This window comes from Podarcis filfolensis, assembly GCF_964270895.1.
Source record: "Podarcis filfolensis genome assembly, chromosome: 7".
NCBI lineage: Eukaryota > Metazoa > Chordata > Lepidosauria > Squamata > Lacertidae > Podarcis > Podarcis filfolensis.
The window spans coordinates 5,159,063-5,176,871 of record NC_139603.1 but is presented as its reverse complement, the minus strand read 5'-3'; the positions used below and the strand labels follow the sequence as shown (position 1 = coordinate 5,176,871).

Sequence of the window (17,809 nt, the reverse complement as noted above, 5' to 3'; positions counted from 1 at the left end):
AAAGAATGCACATGTTTCTACAATGTGAACTTTCTCTTCAGCCAACTGCAAGTGGGGCATTTGAAAAACTTTTCCTTGTTTCACCTTTGTTTAGCATATTTATTACTTATTACTTTTATTGTCCACACCTTCAGCAACAAAGGCTTCCAGGGTGGTCCGAAACAGCAATATAAATAAAACAAAAATAAAATAAACTACACTCATAATAGAGACCAACTAAGTTTGTTATTGATATGAGCTTTCATGTGCATGCACACGAAAGCTCATACCAGTAACCAACTTAATTGGTCTCTAAGGTGCTACTGGAAGGATTTTTTTTTTTTTTTTTTTTTTTTTTTACTATGGCAGACCAATACAGCTATCTACCTGTAACTACACTCATAATGTTTGGTTACAAATGGATTTCCTTTATTTTCTTAAAGGCCTCAATCCAGCTCCCTTTCACAATGGAATTGGTACCTCTGGCAGATTTTCATTCTTCCCCTTACACATACATACAAAAGAAGCACAAACTATCCCTTTTTAAATGCAATCGAAGGCCCTTTGAGATACTAGGCGTGGATAAACTTTTGGATAATTTCCCCCCGCTTCACTCAGTTCCCTTCAGCAACAAAGTGAAGTATGGGCTCTCTTTTCCCTGCTACTCTTCTCAGTAACCTCAGTTCATGGTAGATGTGGGCAGAGATGGCAGTTAGAGTTTTGCAGACATATTCAAAGGAAGATTCCTCTTTTGCCTTCCTTGTCAATAATGGGTGTAGCTTCTTCATGCACTAGGACTTTGACTGAGGAGGCTGCAGCTCCCAGAGGAGGCCAGTGGCTCTCTCCAAGGTCTTCAGCAAAGGGGTCAGAAGACAGCAGAGGAACACAGAGGCTAGAGCTACCTTCAGTGGCTTTTTAGATAGTACTGTGAAAATTAAGATTGCATCTGGGACTGTAGTTTTGCTTACATGAAGATGATACTCATGTCCACTTTTTATTGGTAATATGGTGACATTGTTAATATATATACTTGTGTACAGTTATAACCAGTATATTTAACGTTCCCCCACCATATTACATATCTGTGTTGCACAAATAAACTGTGCCATTAATTTGAAGCAGAGAATTGAATCCTGTCATGGTAAACAGTTCATGGTTTGAGAGTTTCTTTATCACCAGTAGTTGCTGATCCTTGGTGATACTTCCAAGTGAAGAGCCTTCCTCCATTTTCTCAGGGAAAAAGTGGCGAATCTTCAAGGAGTGGTAATGACTTGCCAATGTTAACAGATAAAAGAGACAGAGTGATAAAAGATTTGTCAGTCTAAGGTGTTAGAAGGGAGATCTTCTGATTCTGAGGTATAAATAGGACCAATGTGAGCAATTTTGTTAGCAGGTTTTATTGAAAATATGCCACCGTGGTCTTTAGGAGGTAGCTTGCTTTGGGTGGTGGGGATAGATTGAGTTGTAACTTCCTGTCAACAGCTAAAACAATCCTGCGTGGCACCCCCATGCAATTTCAGCGAACAAAGAAACTCTCTTTGCTGCTCCTAAGACAAATCATAGAAATGCAAACGGGCCTTGTGCCATGTTCAGACATATTCAACAAAAGCCTGACATTCTTTATAAAGTTATCTAACTCCATCCAGAACTGAAAGATTTTCATTGCTCTCATAGCTTCTCTTATTCATATTGCAGAAAGTTTTTTTAAAAATCATACAAAATATAAGGATGATAAATATACAATTACATATGGCTTGAGCTAACTGGAGGCAACTATAGCAGGACACACATCAAAACTACCCCCCTCCCACCATTGGGACTTTGCAGAGTTATGTGGCCACTGCCAGATCCACAGCCCTGCTGTTCACATTAGCCATGGCAGAATATGGGGATCCAGAATGACCTGGTCCGAGTCTGTTGCATGACTGCAGCAAGACTGGCTCAGGATACAGCAGTTACTGGGCCACCTCAGCCATGTCCCTGCCCTCAGAATGCCCCATTTGGGGCTCTCCATTGGCTCCTGCACATCCAGCAGGTAGAAGGTGATGTCAGCTGAGCTGAGAGAGCCAGGCAGGGGGACCTCTCTGCCTAATCCAACTCCGTTCCCTGGCTCAGTGGAAATGGGGGTTGGATTGCTTTGTGTATCATCACTGGCTTATTAAAATACCTGTCTGACCTCTTTAGACTCTCAGATGATGCCAAATATTATTGCTCAAAATGTGAAATAAATTTGCCTTGTTATAATATCCTACTTGAGAGTCCCATGGACTGCAAGAAGATCAAACCTATCCATTGTGAAGGAAATCAGCCCTGAGTGATCACTGGAAGGACAGATTGTGAAGCGGAGGCTCCAGTACTTTGGCCACCTCATGAGAAGAGAAGACTCCATGGAAAAGACCCTGATGTTGGGAAAGATGGAGGGCACAAGGAGAAGGGGACGACAGAGGATGAGATGGTTGGATGGTGTTCTCGAAGCTACCGGCATGAGTTTGACCAAACTGCGGGAGGCAGGGGAAGACAGGAGTGCCTGGCGTGCTCTGGTCCATGGGGTCACAAAGAGTCGGACACGACTAAACGACCAAACAACAACAACAACAAAATCCTACTACACTAATATTTAACACACCATTGTTTTCTATATGATGAAATTCTGGGAGACTGAACCAAGGGAAGGGAAAGGGCAGGAAGCCATTCCCCACTGGCAGAGACAATACTTGGCCATTATATGGCACTTCTGAGTGCTAGGCCAGTGTTATTTATTGCACCGGTATTACAGATTTGCAGCTGAGAATGAGAAAAAGTGACATGCCTGATGAGGGCAAAAGTATATGTGGCTTTAAATGTTTTATTACATTGAATGAGAATGCATTCTTAATGGAAATAGATGTCACTGGGGGAGCAGGATCATGACCACGGGTGCAGAGACAGTATCAATGGGACCATTCTTCTTCTTCTCAGTGCAAATAACGAAGTGGGTAGGATTTTTCTTGCAGCCCTGCTCTTGCTGCCCCATCCAAGGGATCTATTTCCATTTTTAAATGCAATAAATCATTTAATGTCACCAAAAAGAGCCAAAATTCAAATTACAAATTTCATGCCTTTCAGCTCACATACTTGGCCAATAAACTAGATGAGTTCTTACTTAGTATACAGGTTTAATTCCTGGTATCTCAAGTTTTTTAAAACATCTAACAAAACTAGGCTGAGAAACACCTGAGCTGTTACCTACTGCTCATAAGGCTGGATAATACTAATTAGATAGATTATTGACCCTGTTTAGTAAACACACAACTGATTTATCCAATGAGTAAAGACATATACTATTTCAGACACAGAATTAGAGGGCAGTAAATCAAAGTTCAAATATTTTGGGAAGCCTGGATTTCCCACAGATACTATTCTTTGAGAACTAAATAACCTTTCTAAGAGGCAAGAAGGTCAAGAAAGAAGCTCCGAAAGAAGCATTCAAATAAAACAAGATAACCATCACAATCATGCAAAAATTGCTGAACAAGAAAATATATGAATATCTCAAATATTTGTCTCATGGTTGCTCTTTAAGCGCTTAAGCTCTTGTGGGACAAGCTGTTTACAATTCTCCTATTTCTACATGCATTTGCTTGTGACAGAAACAACCACATATACAAAAAGTGAACTATGTGAACTCCCAAACCTCATTTTATCTGAGGAGAACAAGTATAAATGAGAGAATATGTCTCCAGTTCCATTTCTTCAGAACAAGTGCAAAACAAATAATATAAACGGCATTAACGTCTAACTGAAAATATAAAGCGAAAAACCTTTGATTTGATAGCAAGACTTCACCTGTATATTGGCTGAATCCCCATTACTGTTTGCAATCTCTTCAGCAATGAGAAAGGGATCATTTATCTCACAGGGCTGGTGACTGGTCATAGTATTGGAAATATTTCCCTTGGGAAATCCGAAATTGCTCTTCCTAGAGTCTGTAGTGAGAGAAACCTCCTGGCAGTAGGAGTGCAGAAATGCTCGGACTCCGTCAATCCCCACAAACTGGGAAACTGGAACTCCACTGAACTTCTCAGTTCCAGACTGTGAATATCTCCACCTATGAAGTTTAACTGCCAGTAACACAAGGAGGAAGATGAAGAACAAGCAGGAGACAAAAGCCACTGCAAGGACCAGGTAGAAGGTGAGGTCAGACGGAGGCTCTACAGGAGCTGAGATGCTGCTCAGGTCTGAGAGGACTGCAGGGATGGCGTCAGCCAGCACCACAGTCAGAGTGGCTGAAGCAGAGAGAGGTGGCTGCCCATTGTCCTTCACTAAAACCACCAGGCTTTGCTTGAGGGCATCTTTCTCCAGAAAGAAGCGGGCGGTCCTGATCTCTCCCGTGTGGAGCCCCAGAGTGAAGAGCCCTGGCTCGGTGGCTTTGATCAGCTGGTAGGAGAGCCAGGCATTCTGGCCAGAGTCTGCATCCACGGCCACCACCTTAGTGACCAGGTAGCCTGGCTCAGAGGAGCGAGGGGCCAGCTCTATCCCTGTGGAGCCGTCAGTGGGAGGGGAAGGGTAAAGGATTTGGGGAGCATTGTCATTCTGGTCCAGGATGAAGAGAGTGACTGAGACGCTGGAGCTGAGTGGTGGAGAACCTCCATCCTGGGCCTTGACCAGGAACTTAATCTCCCTCATCTCTTCATAATCAAAAGAGATCAGGCCATAGACAATCCCAGTCTCAGAGTTAATGGAGAGGAAGGAAGATACTGGGGAGTCACTGATGTTGTGCTCAATGATGGAATAAGTGACTCTGGAGTTCTCTCCACAGTCTGGATCATCAGCCTTCAGGGAAAATATGGAGGCCCCTCTTGGGTTGTTCTCCATTAAATAAGAAGTATAAATGGATTGCAGGAAGTGTGGAGGGTTGTCGTTTGTGTCTAAAATCTCAAGTGGAATAATAATTGATGTGGAAAGTGGAGGGGTCCCGTGATCCGTGACTGTAACAGTGATGTTGTAGGCTGCCACCTGCTCTCTGTCCAGGGCTCTTGCTGTCACCAAACTGTAGTAGTTGCCATAGGCTTTTGTCAGTAGAAAGGGGAGGTTGCTGGGGATAGAGCATGTGACTTCTGCATTCTCTGCCGAATCCTCATCTTGCACATTCAAAAGGGCTATTGCAGTCGCTGGTGGAGAGTTCTCAGGGATGGAGCTGATAAGTGAAGTTATTTCCAGTTTGGGTGCATTGTCATTTACATCAGTAACAAATACTATGACAGTTGAAGTGTCAAATAGACCTCCACTATCATGGACTTGGACCTCCATTTCATAAAGAGCAGAGTCTTCGTAGTCTAAGCTTCCTATGAGAGTTATCTCACCTGTGTGTGTATCTAAGTGAAATATCTGGGAAATCTTTTCCGTGGTTTTTGCAAATGAAAATGTCATTTCTTTGTTGGTCCCTTCATCCAAATCAGTAGCTTTTAATGTAACCACAATGGTTCCTATAGGTAAATCCTCCCTTGCGCTCACTTCATAAATGCGTTGGCTAAAAACTGGTGCATTGTCATTCACATCCAGGACTGTAATGTGCAGCTGTGCAGTGCCACTTCTGACTGGATCACCACCATCATATGCGGTAATGATAAGATTATGAACTGCTTCTTTTTCATGGTCCAGAGGTCTTTCCAACACAATTTTTCCATATTGTTTGCCCTTAACTGATGTTTGGAGAATCAAAGAAAAATGGCTATTGTTGCTGAGTTTGTACCCCTGTAGAGAATTGTTTCCTAAGTCAGGATCTTGAGCTTCCAAGAGGGGAAACTGGGACCCCAAAGCTGCATTCTCGCTGATATTTATCACTAATTTCTCTGACGGGAAGGTGGGCGCATGGTCATTGATATCTGTGACTTCCACTTCAACTCCATAAATTTTCATTGAATCTTCAACTATAATCTCAAAATTCAAAATACATTTCTCTTCCTGACCACAGATCTCCTCTCTGTCTATTCTCTTTGTGGTGTGCAAATGGCCACTCTTATAATTCAAAGCAAAATACTGAGTCCTACCTGGGGAAACAATGCGAATTCCACGATCTGAGAGCTCCTTTGCATCCAGTCCAAGATCCCTCGCAATATTCCCCACCAAAAAGCCTCTCTCAGTTTCTTCAGGAATGGAGTACTGGATCTGTCTGGTGATGGCTTGGCAGATGTTAGCAAACAGAAATAAAAAGAAAACTCTCCTTTTGCAAGCTTGAGGATACTTTGCTGTTGCCATTCCTGGTCTGATATGAAGCTGTTGAGGAGATCTGTGTTTCAGGATGACTGAGTGTTGCCAGAAAGGGACTTGCAGCTGAGATTCCCAACGCAAAAATGTTCACTGAAACTCTGATCTCTCAGCATTTTCTGAGCTGAGCTGCTCATCTGGGAAGGCTGAATTTCTCAGTGTATTTCTTAGCCTTGGTTGGTCAACAGCGACACTCAGAGTCACAGCCAGGAACTGCACACACTACATTTTTTTGTTTCGATTCTCATTGTATATCCAACTCCATGTATGTGTATATATATATATATATATATATATATATATATATATATATATATAAATATAATGAGAAATATTTAAATACAATGCACAAATTAATTACTAACCCGTTTTATCACTAAATGTCATGCTCGTGTTTCCTTGCTCTATCAATTTAATGCATTTATTTGCGTCAATACACAAGACATATAATAGGATCACAGATTTGGAAGGCACCACAAAGGTGATCTAGTCCAATCCCCTGCAATTCAGGAATCTTTTTGTCCCACATGGGGCTCAAACCCACATCCCTGAGATTAAAAGTCTCATACTCTACTGGCTGAGCTATCCCACATAAGCTGGAATGCTGCTGATGTGCACACTGTTTCACAGATAAACAAAACCAAGTGAGTATTTATTTTAATTTATCATGAAACACCAAGTTATCCTTTGTAAGCGTAGAAGTGGATTCTTATTCGCTAGAAAAGGAGAGAACCCCAATAACCAACAAGTCAGTTAAACCTCCCTTGGTAAGATTAAGTTTTCTACATAGGTATGTAATGCGCAACTCCACTGTTACCGCATAAACAAGTATGGAAATTTGTACACAGGAATCCTAATGTTAGATGGAAATCATGAAAATCTTATGTTTCCATGCATTTTCCCTAGCTCTTGGAACATTGACTCCTAAATATATATAGTATTTTAAAAACATTTTTACTGGAAATATGTGTGTCTTTTCAAGGCTTAATACATCACAGCATCTACTAGGAATTCCTCACAAAACATTATGAGGGCGGGTGAGGGGAGGGAACTTGTAAAATAATTTCAAAGTAAAACATTCTAAAAATATATATATATGAAAAATGCAAACTAATGGATGCTTAATTAAACATTTTCTGAAAATTTATTTATTATAATTATTTTCTTCAGCAGAAGGGCTGGAATAATTCTTTTTTGAATCTTTCCTAAGTTGTTAGATGTCTGTCAATCAGCATGTATGGAATGCATGTGTCCAGAACAGAAGACAAGTTCTTCTTGGTCCGTAGTAGGAATCTGGCTACTCCAAGAGTTCTCCTGTAATTGCAAACTACACATGGTCCAGCTCTTTTGCTCCACAGCATCACAATGCTGACTCGTATAACAGTATTCATCTAGCGTCTGCTCCCTCTGTCTTTCAGAAGTGCTGTTTTCTGTGCTTTTGATTATAGTTTCCTTACAAGTCCTTACAGTTGAATCTTTACAATCTGCCAAATTCTGGAGGTAAGGAACATCTTAAGCGAGATGGGCGCGCAACCCCAGAGTCGGACACGACTGACCCATACGGGCAGGGGTACCTTTACCTTTACCTTTACCTTTTAGGTGCTTAAACTATGAAATTATAGTTCCACTATGGAATTTGTTAACACAAGATACAGTGATCACCACCAACTTAGATGGCTTTAAAAGGGGATTAGATCATTTGTGGGCTCCTACAGGGAAAATGGCAGGATGTAAATTTAATAAAGAAATTTATTATGGATGAGGCTGTCACTGGCTTGGTAACTATATTACCTCTAGTCCTAGAAGCATTGTGCTTTTGGGTTTTTTTTGCTGTCATCCAAGAATGGAGCTTCTGAGCGGAATCTAGCCCCCTTATATAGTAAAACAAAATAAAAATATTAGTTTTATTCCTATAAGGAGCAATGCTGTTTCTGAAAGCAAAGCTTACCTGCTCACCAACCTCCTCTTTGGCACTGGCATCCCCACAGTTGCCATCCACAAGAACCACCTGAGAGCTATCATTGCATAGCAAGTTTTCTGAAACCTGGATATGGGGTTTTGGGAAAGAGATCTGCTCTTTCCTCATCTCTGACGATAGGCAGAGTTGGTAGGAATAAGGTAAAGTTCCTTCTTCATAGTTTGGTGGAAATATGACCTGTGCCTTAGAAAAAGCATTAGGTTGAAAGCATTGGAATAATTTCGGATTTCCTGATTGTCGAAGTTTCATGACAATGACCAGTATCACTGTCAGGAGGAATAAAAATGAGATCAATGCCAAAGCCAGCACCAAGTAAAACTGGAGGTCAGAATGATGCTCTGTGTCACTGGATTGCCTAGTCATTTCTGGAAGTGCCTCCTGGAAGTTCTCAGCAACCACGAGGTTGAGGACCACAGTAGCTGAGAGCGGAGCCTTCCCATTGTCCTTCACCAAGATGACCAGCTTCTGTTTCACAGCATCTTTCTCCAGAAGGGCTCGTGACGTCCTGATCTCTCCTGTGTGGGTCCCAATGGTGAAGAGGGCCGGCTCTGTGGCCTGCAGCACTTGGTAGGAGAGCCAGGCATTGTGCCCAGAGTCAGCGTCCACAGCCACCACTTTGGTCACGAGGTAGCCTGGGTCTGCTGAGTGAGGAACCATCTCAAACAAAGCAGAGCCCTCAACACCCGGGACAGGATACAGAACGCGAGGGCTGTTATCGTTCTGATCCAAAATGTACACCCACACGGTGGTGTTGTTGCTGAGAGAGGGAGAGCCGCCATCTTGGGCCTTCACTTGGATGTGAAACTCCCTGAATTGCTCATAGTCAAAGGAGCGCTGTGCATAGATAGTTCCCGTCTCAGAGTTGATGGAGACATAAGAGGAGAGAGGCAGCTCCTCCATGTTGCTGTTGAGGATGGAGTAAGTGATACGTGAGTTGCGGTCCAGATCTGGGTCCGAGGCTTTGAGGGCAAAAATGGAGGCACCTGAGGGATTATTTTCAGGCACAAAGACACTGTAGGTTGATTTTTCAAAGGCAGGGGGGTTGTCATTGATGTCTGAAATCTTCAGGAAGATGGTTTTGTTGGAGGAGAGAGGGGGGCTACCTTTGTCGGTGGCCGTGATTGTGATGTTGTATCCTGAGGCTTTTTCTCTGTCCAATGGACTGTCGGTGTGGATTTTGTAGTTATTCTTAGATATTGATGCTATTTTAAATGGAACATTACTTTGTAAGTGGCAGGTAATCTTTCCGTTTCCTCCAGAATCCCTATCCTTTACGTTGATGAGAGCAATTACTGTTCCAGAAACAGAGTCTTCCGGAATCGGACTAGATAAGGAGGCCAGAATGATCTCTGGGGCATTGTCATTCTCATCTATAATCTTTATATCAACATTACAGTGAGCCACTAATCCTCCTCCATCTCTTGCTTCAACGGTCATACTGTACCTCTCTGTTTCTTCGAAGTCAAGAGCTTCCTTAATTGTAATTGTTCCGCTTTGTGGATCTAGTTCAAATAATTGGTGGGCTGTTTCTGGGATGTTATTAAAAATATAACTAATATGTGCATTCAGACCTTCATCCCTATCAGAGGCTTTTACTTGGAGTATTGGGGACCCCACGGGGAAATTTTCCCTCAGGCTAACTGTATAAACCTCTTGAGTGAAGACTGGTGGGTTGTCATTGGCATCTGTGATGTTAATCCATATCTGGGTAGTCCCAGTTTTTCTGGGCTCACCCCCATCCAGGGCCGTAAGGATCAACTGAAGGGAGTGATCACTTTCCCGATCCAAAGGTTTCTGCAACACCAATTCTGCATATTTATGGCCATCTTCTCTCTGTCGAATCTCTACAGTGAAATAGTGATTTGAACTTAGCTGGTAATTTTGGAGAGAATTAATCCCAATATCAGGATCTTGAGCTTTCCCAAGAAGAAATTTGGCACCTGGCAATGTGGATTCAATTATTTGAAGCCCAATATTGCCCTTTATGAATTGTGGGGCATTATCATTAATGTCCTGAATTGCTACACTTACATGGAAAACATTCAATGGCTTTTCAACCACAGCTTCAAAATCAATAATGCAGTGTGTGCTCTCTCTACACATTCCCTCACGATCTATCCTCTCATTCACATGCAGATTTCCATTTTCAGCATTGATAGTGAAATATGGCTTTTTACCTTCAGAAAGGATATGCAGGTTTCTGTTCTTCAGGTCTCTGGCATTCAGTCCTAGATCCTTGGCAAGATTTCCCACCAAAGATCCCTTTGCCATCTCCTCAGGGATGGAATAGTTAACCTCTTCCAAAACTGCTCCACAGAACAAAGATGAAAATATCAGAAGTGTTATATACCTCCCTGATGTTTGAAAGCTCTCTCCATGAAGGATTTCTCTTCTCTTCATTTTCCTCTTCTCTTTGATGAGCACAGGATTTCAGATTTCCACCAAGACAGGAGATATTTTTTTGTCCAGTAAAAAAAGAACTGGATCCTTTGGCTTAATTTGTATATGCTGCAGTGTTTTCTTTTTTCTTTCTCAGCTGAAAGCGTCTGCTGTTGCAGCGTCTGCTGGTATTCCCGATGTGCAGTTTGGGACAAAGAGATCTCTCTGCAGAAAGCATCAGTGGAACTTCAGCTGCCCTTGGATTGCCGCCTTGTCCAACAGTGACACTGTGAGTCTGAAGCAGAGAACTGCAATCTTTTCCCAGTGATTTTTCTTCCCTAATTCATGACATGGCATGGTGGTATTTATATTTAATGACTCAAACTATATTCTGATACAGGATATGTGAACCCTCTTCTGTTATAAAGCAGAAATATTTGTGTTTTGTTTGTGTTATCTTTTCACTAGTATTACAGGTAAAAAAATATCAACTTCAAAGGAGTATTTGCAGTAAAGAACAAGCAATAAAAACATAGTATAGATTCATTTCCTCAATTTAAAGCACTTACAATTTTTACCAAGAATATCAATCTGTAAACCTCTCTAAGAGAAAAATTGAATTTCTCTAGTGGATTTCTCTATGAAGTGTTACGGTGTATAAAGAAAAAGACGATGGGAGAATTGAGGAATTTATTTTATTCAAGGTTTTAAAAACTTCCAAAGAAGGAGAGATAGAATGATGGAATCTTAGAGTTGGAAGTGACCCCAGGGGTCATCTAGTTCAACCCCCAGCAATGCAGGAATCTCAGTTAAAGCATCCATGGCAGATGGCCATCCAACCTCTGTTTATAAATTGAATTAAGTGCAATTCAAGTGTTCAATGTGCTTTAAGTGTCTTCAGCTGGTGTAGTGTAAGAAACAGAATAGTAATGCAGTTTATGTCCTGCATTTGGCACGAACTCAGCAGGTTCCCTTAAGTAAGCCACACTTCCCTCAAGGCTCTTCCTGCAGTATGGGAATAATTGCACTAATGCTATATAATATTATACATTATAAGTATTATAACCCAGGAGGTAATGTAGCTGTTCTGACAAATCCTGGATATTTGAGGAACTTTACTCAGATTTAGCTCCAGACTTAGCCTGCAATCTTTTGCACTGCGCTGGTGGTGGTAGGGTTTGGATTGGTTGGAGCTGTTCCTCAGCCAAGCCCTACCAGCCTCTACTGGCCTCTACCCACAGGGGGTCACTCTGCTGGGGCAGAATTGCCTGTTCCCTCTGCCAAATGTATGCTTGGTTAGAAGTCATGCCAGTGGGATCTCCACTCATGGCAGCTGATGAAAAATTCTGAAAGGGGACAAGGACAGGGAGAGACAGGAGCCAGTCCCAGTACTGTCCCGTGGTGGCACTGGGTCCAAGTGAGGTGCCCCTCCACCTTCTGCCCAGACCAGCAGCAATGCTGCGGATGTGACAGTGGTCTCTTTGCTCTGTTATGCCTCACGACGCCCAAGCCAGGATTTGGATAGCAGCCTTAGTCATGGTTATAGCTGATCCACGAAAATCAATGTGGTTTAACTCAGTAATAGCTAACTTGCCAAGTTGATCTCAATGTTCGGCTCTATGTATGGCCAAGTCTGGATCCAGTCCACTATATACATAACCCTAAATAATACATATACCTTCCAAGATAGCCACAATTCACATTTCTTCAGCAAAAGCAGTCTCTAAGCAGTTTACAACTATAAAATAAATATGATCAACTAGTTGTGCATAAAGGGCATTAATGTATCTCCAGCTAAATAACCAATATCCACGCTCTACTCTAGAAGACCACTGCCAATTAGTCTTGACCTGGTGGTGGATTTTATATCACACATACTGAAACATGATTCATCTACACAATACAGGTAAAAAGAAAAAAAAGTGTGGTCTATGTTTGCCTCCACACCCCAGCATGAAGCCAGACACAGTTAATGGTTTTGTCTATGTGCCACAACTTATTTACTTACAAGTCTGATCTACATATGATTAAATAATACTACTTCTACAACCTCAGTGATGGCATACTTAATGCCAAGATGGAGGCTAGGAACTGTCTTTTCTGCCAGACACATTAAACAGTTGTCGCCATTCTGGGTCCAAGTATTGGATCAATATTGAAACTGGTCTTTTCTCTTCAGTGCCCTCCTCCCCAGCTCCACTGAGTGCAAATGAGGACCTTTAGGTATCATCAGCCCTGAGCCAGTAAGTCAATGCGGTCATCAGTACAGACGAATAATTGCCATGACCAGATTCTCCCATATTAGTAAGAATACCATGGAGGTTGGTTTGGGTAACTCTCCTTTCAGGTCTTGGGCTGCTCACTATAGGATCCTTATGTTTTCTAACCTACATAGCACTTGCCAGTTGTGGCACATTTAAAAAGAATGGCTGGGGTCCAAATACAGCCAGTGTTTAATTATTGACTGCCTAGCAGATGAGAAAGCTCCTGCCATTCATCCTCTCATTCGGCCAATTTAGCAACAAGAACAAAATACTACCATTCAGCCCCAACTGGGAACTGATAGATCCTGCCTTGTTTGAAGCTAGAAGGAGAAGGCCAGATACTGCCATGCCAAAACAGAGGCCTAGAGAATGGTGCCACCATGCCCACCCCAACTGTCCACATAGGCAGCATTGAGAACATGCTGCACAATTTACACCTCCGAAAGATTAAAGTAAAAGTATCTTCTGTGGAGTTCAAAGATACACATAAAAAGGTTGCATCCACATTACACATGACCTCCTACATTAAAACAATGGGTTAAGCATTGCATCCAGTGCTCAATTAAATACCAACAATTTGATCAGTGAAATCCAATCTGCACTGTTAAATGAAACAGGGAAACTCTAGATCCGAACCATGATGTCAAAGTACTTTGTACAATGTTCTTCAACATGAACCACAAGTAGCCTATTCAAACTTCTGCAAGGACTCTAGTATATCCTAGATTAAAATCATTTTAGACCTAGTGAAACCATATTATTTTAAATCCAGGTAGCTACAACGCACTACTGGTGAAAAATGATACATTGTACTTCAATAATTGAATGTTGTAGTTGACCATTCTTGATTTAAAAGGAAAGAAAGAAGGGGGCTATGATTATAAAATAGAAGCACCAGTACATTGCTCCCACCCCATGTCATGAAATGAGAAGAAAATAATTATCTTCCTCATTTACTATATTATTTAATGTTCAAGCTACTTATGCTGGAAAGCTGAAATACAATTGTACTTTGGATCCCGAACACCCTGGAACTCGGACGTTTTGGCTCCCGAATGCTGCAAACCCGGAAGTGATTGTTCCGGTTTGCAAACATTTTTTTGGAACCTGAATGTCTGATGGGGGTTCTGAGACTTCTGATTGGCTGCAGGAGCTTCCTACAGCCAATCAGAAGCTAAATTTGGTTTTCAAAGGTTTTGGAAGTCAAACGGACTTCCAGAATGGATTCTGTTTGACTTCCAAGGTAGGACTGCACAATCTGGGAGTAAGCCCCATTGAACCCAATAGCACACAACTGCCATACAGAAAGAAGTACACCTCCGCAATTATATAATAAAAACGTCGGCACATTCCACACCCACTCATAAGATTAAATAAGCAATATATATATCCATTTCACTTCATTTAATTTCATGTTCCCACTATTCAAATTCCAAAGCTTAAATCCTAAGCACTCTTACCTGACAGAAAGTCACACTGAATTCAACAGAACTCACATCTGGGTAGATATGGTTAGGACTGAACTGGAAATCTCAAAATGCAATGGAGAAAATAGACTATACCTGCAACAGGTAGTTTAGCCTCAGCTGTTTACTATATATAAAGAAGATGATGATTCATGAATCTAGATGGAAAATTAACTAAAGTCTGAAAAATGAAAAGGCAAGAACATATGATGTATAAAAGGTTGTATTGAAATGTCACTTAATGGTAAAGAACTACAGAGTGTACCATGCATGTAACTGCAGAGAACAAACCTTACCTCTTCACCATTAGCCATCTCGGAAAGAAAATTGTTTCCACTGTTGCCTGTAAAAGGCACAGCAGGTTTCTCACTGCCAAGAATATTGTCTACCATCTGAACATTGGGTGTTAGGAAGGCAAACTCGTTCTTCCTGGTTTCAGAAGACAGACACAGCTGGTAGGAATAGGGCAAAGTCCCATCTTCAAAGTTGGGTGGGAAGATGGCACCATTCTTGGAATGGGGAACAGGACCAAAGCACTGTAGGAACCTGGGATGCCCTGACTGACGGAGCTTCATTGTAACGGCCAGAATCACAGTCAAGAGGAACAAGAAGGAGATCACAGCTAAGGCCAGCACCAAGTAGAACTGCAGGTCAGACTGATACTCCGAGCTGCTGGGTTGGCTCTTCATTTCCGGAAGGGCCTCCTGAAAGTTCTCAGCAAACACCAGGTTCAGAGTCATGGTGGCCGAGAGAGACGGCTGCCCGTTATCCTTCACCATAATGACCAGTCTCTGTTTCACAGCGTCTCTCTCCACAAAGGCCCTGGCGGTCCTGATCTCTCCAGTATGAGAACCAACCGTGAAGAGTGCCGGCTCAGTGGCCTGAGTCAGGTGGTAGGAGAGCCAGGCGTTGTGTCCAGAATCTGCATCCACGGCCACCACCTTGGTGACAAGATAATCTGCCTCGGCCGAACGAGGCACCATCTCAAACAAGGCTGAGCCCTTGGCTTCTTGTGAGGGGGACAGGATACGAGGGCTGTTATCATTCCTGTCAAGAACAAACACCCTGACGCTCACATTGCTGCTGAGAGGGGGAGAACCCCCATCTTGGGCCTTCACTTGCAGATGGAACTCTCTGAATTGTTCATAGTCAAAGGATCTCTGGGCATAGATGGTGCCGGTCTCTGAATTAATGGAGATATAGGAGGAGATAGGAAGCTCCTCGATGTTGCTGTTGAGGATGGAGTATGTGATCCGTGAGTTCTGATCCATATCGGGATCAGAGGCTTTGATGGTGAAAATGGAAGCACCTGAAGGATTGTTTTCTGGCACATAGATGCTGTAGGTTGATCTCTGAAATGTAGGGGCATTATCATTGATATCTGAGATCTGTAGTGAGATTGTTTTGTGTGTGGAAAGAGGTGGAGTTCCTTTATCAGTGGCTGTGATTGTAATATTATATGCAGGAGCTTTTTCTCTGTCCAAAGGGCTGACTGTCAGAAGTTTGTAGAAATTGTTAGATGAGGAAATAATCTTGAAGGGCAAATCACTGTTTAAATAGCAGGTAACTTTTCCATTTTCACCGGCATCTTTGTCATTTACATTGATCAGAGCAATTAAGGTTTCAGATGGTGAATCTTCAGGAACTGGGCTGAACATGGAGGTTAAGGTCACATCCGGGGCATTATCATTCTCATCAAGAACCCTTATCTCAATATTGGAATGAGTCACCAATCCCCCACCATCTTTTGCAGCAACCGTCATAGTATATTCATCGTTGTCCTCAAAATCCAGTCGCTCCAAGAGGGTGATTACGCCACCAATGGGATCTAGACTGAATTTCTCTTGGGAAGTTGCTGGTATGTTGCTGAAATAATACCTGATTTGGGCATATGAACCTTCATCATCATCAGAGGCTATGACCTGGAGCACCGTGGATCCAATAGGAGCATTTTCACGCAAACTGACCTTGTACACCTCTTGAGTGAAAATGGGAGGGTTGTCATTGGCATCAGTGATATTAATCCGTATCTGGGCTGTTCCAGTTTTCCTAGGCTCACCCCCATCCATTGCGGTAAGTACTAAGTGAAGGGTTTGTTCTTTTTCCCGATCCAAAGATTTCTGCAACACCAATTCGGCATATTTATTTCCATCTTTTCTCTCTCTAACTTCCAAATTGAAGTACTGATTGGAGCTCAGCTGGTAATCCTGGAGAGAGTTCATCCCAATGTCAGGATCTTCCGCTTTCCCAAGGAGAAATCGAGTGCCTAGCAGAGTGGATTCAAGGATCTCTAAATCGATATTGCTATTCAGGAATTGGGGTGCATTATCATTAACATCCTGGATTTCTACTGTGACATGGAAAACATTCAGAGGGTTTTCCACCACAACTTCAAACTGAACAAAGCAAAGTGGATTTTTGCCACATATCCCCTCCCTATCAATTCTATCATTTACATAGAGGTTTCCATTCTCTGCATTGATACTGAAATGCTGCATTTTAGCCACAGACACAGTGTGCAGATTGCGATGTTTTAGTTCTTTGGTGCTCAGTCCCAGGTCCTTGGCGAGGTTCCCCACAACGGAACCCTTTGCCATCTCCTCAGGGGTTGAATAATGAATCTGCTCTGATGCAGCCCAACAGGTAAAAGACAATAGAGAGAGAAGCAGTACTTGCCTTGTGAGCGCCCTGCCATTCCCTGGGTGCCTTCTCTCCATCTGGCTGGTTCTCTCAAAAACAGGCTGCTTCCTTTTTCAGTTTCCTATGCTCAAGCTCTCACAGTGATGAAGAAAACAACATGAGGTATCACTGAAGAAGAATAAACTGCCTTATTCTTATATTTGTGCAAAGCAAAAGAGATTTTTCCTTCTCTGCAAGAGTTCCCTGTCTCTGTGCTCTTCAGTTGGCCTGATCTGAACAGCAGTGATGGGAGTTACTGCAGTCCAGGAAGCATCACTGGATCTCTATCCTCTCTCTGGCTCTCATACTGGCCAACACTGACACTTAGAGGACCACTCAAGGAACTGCAAGGAAAACCATGTTGTGCAATGTACAGTAGTTTCCCTTTAGCAAATTTCAAGTTATTTGCTTTCAGTTTGTACACATTAAAACAACAGCTCCTCTGATTGCTGCGCATAACAGCTCACAAGACTCACAACCCAGTCTGGAGATATACAGCCTATTGAAAACATGTTTTGCCTTGATGTCTATCCCACTGAAATTGAACCCCCTTGAATGGAAGCTACATACCCAAGGGATCACCGGCAGAGCATTGCCTCACTTTAACATGCTTATAGTCCTTTTTCTGTCAGTCTATCACACAACATCAGGGCACACAATTCCTTTCATTAAAATGTAACAACATAAGAAGAGCCTTGCTGGATCAGACCCAAGGCCTTTCTTGTTAAGCAACTTGTCTCCCACTGTGGCATTTGGAGGCATCCTACTTCTAGTACTTGACGGGATACAGTCAGCACGACTTGCGGCCACCATGAAGT

The 17,809-nt window shown here is 42.4% G+C and overlaps 3 protein-coding genes across 3 annotated transcripts; all 3 read right to left on the bottom strand.

Moving 5' to 3' along the window:
• Window positions 1-320: 320 nt before the first annotated feature.
• Window positions 321-6,479, bottom strand: LOC310767503 (protocadherin gamma-A5-like). The gene is made up of 2 exons (XM_083624543.1): window positions 2,586-6,479; window positions 321-2,230 (listed from the first exon to the last, which is right to left on the bottom strand). Exon 1 carries the CDS (start codon window positions 6,214-6,216, stop codon window positions 3,754-3,756), a length of 2,463 nt encoding a protein of 820 aa, XP_083480669.1. The 5' UTR covers window positions 6,217-6,479; the 3' UTR covers window positions 321-2,230; window positions 2,586-3,753.
• A 455-nt stretch (window positions 6,480-6,934) lies between these two features.
• LOC310767373 (protocadherin gamma-B1-like) lies at window positions 6,935-10,739 on the bottom strand (the record flags this gene model as incomplete). Its single annotated transcript, XM_083624243.1, has 2 exons — window positions 8,017-10,739; window positions 6,935-7,035 (listed from the first exon to the last, which is right to left on the bottom strand). The coding sequence occupies exons 1-2, from the start codon at window positions 10,601-10,603 to the stop codon at window positions 6,935-6,937; spliced, it is 2,688 nt and encodes an 895-aa protein (XP_083480369.1). The 5' UTR covers window positions 10,604-10,739.
• Window positions 10,740-11,793: 1,054 nt separating this feature from the next.
• Window positions 11,794-16,909, bottom strand: LOC310767372 (protocadherin gamma-B5-like; the record flags this gene model as incomplete). The annotated part of the gene is made up of 2 exons (XM_083624242.1): window positions 11,794-11,928; window positions 14,609-16,909. The coding sequence occupies 2 exons, from the start codon at window positions 16,907-16,909 to the stop codon at window positions 11,794-11,796; spliced, it is 2,436 nt and encodes an 811-aa protein (XP_083480368.1).
• Window positions 16,910-17,809: the final 900 nt, after the last annotated feature.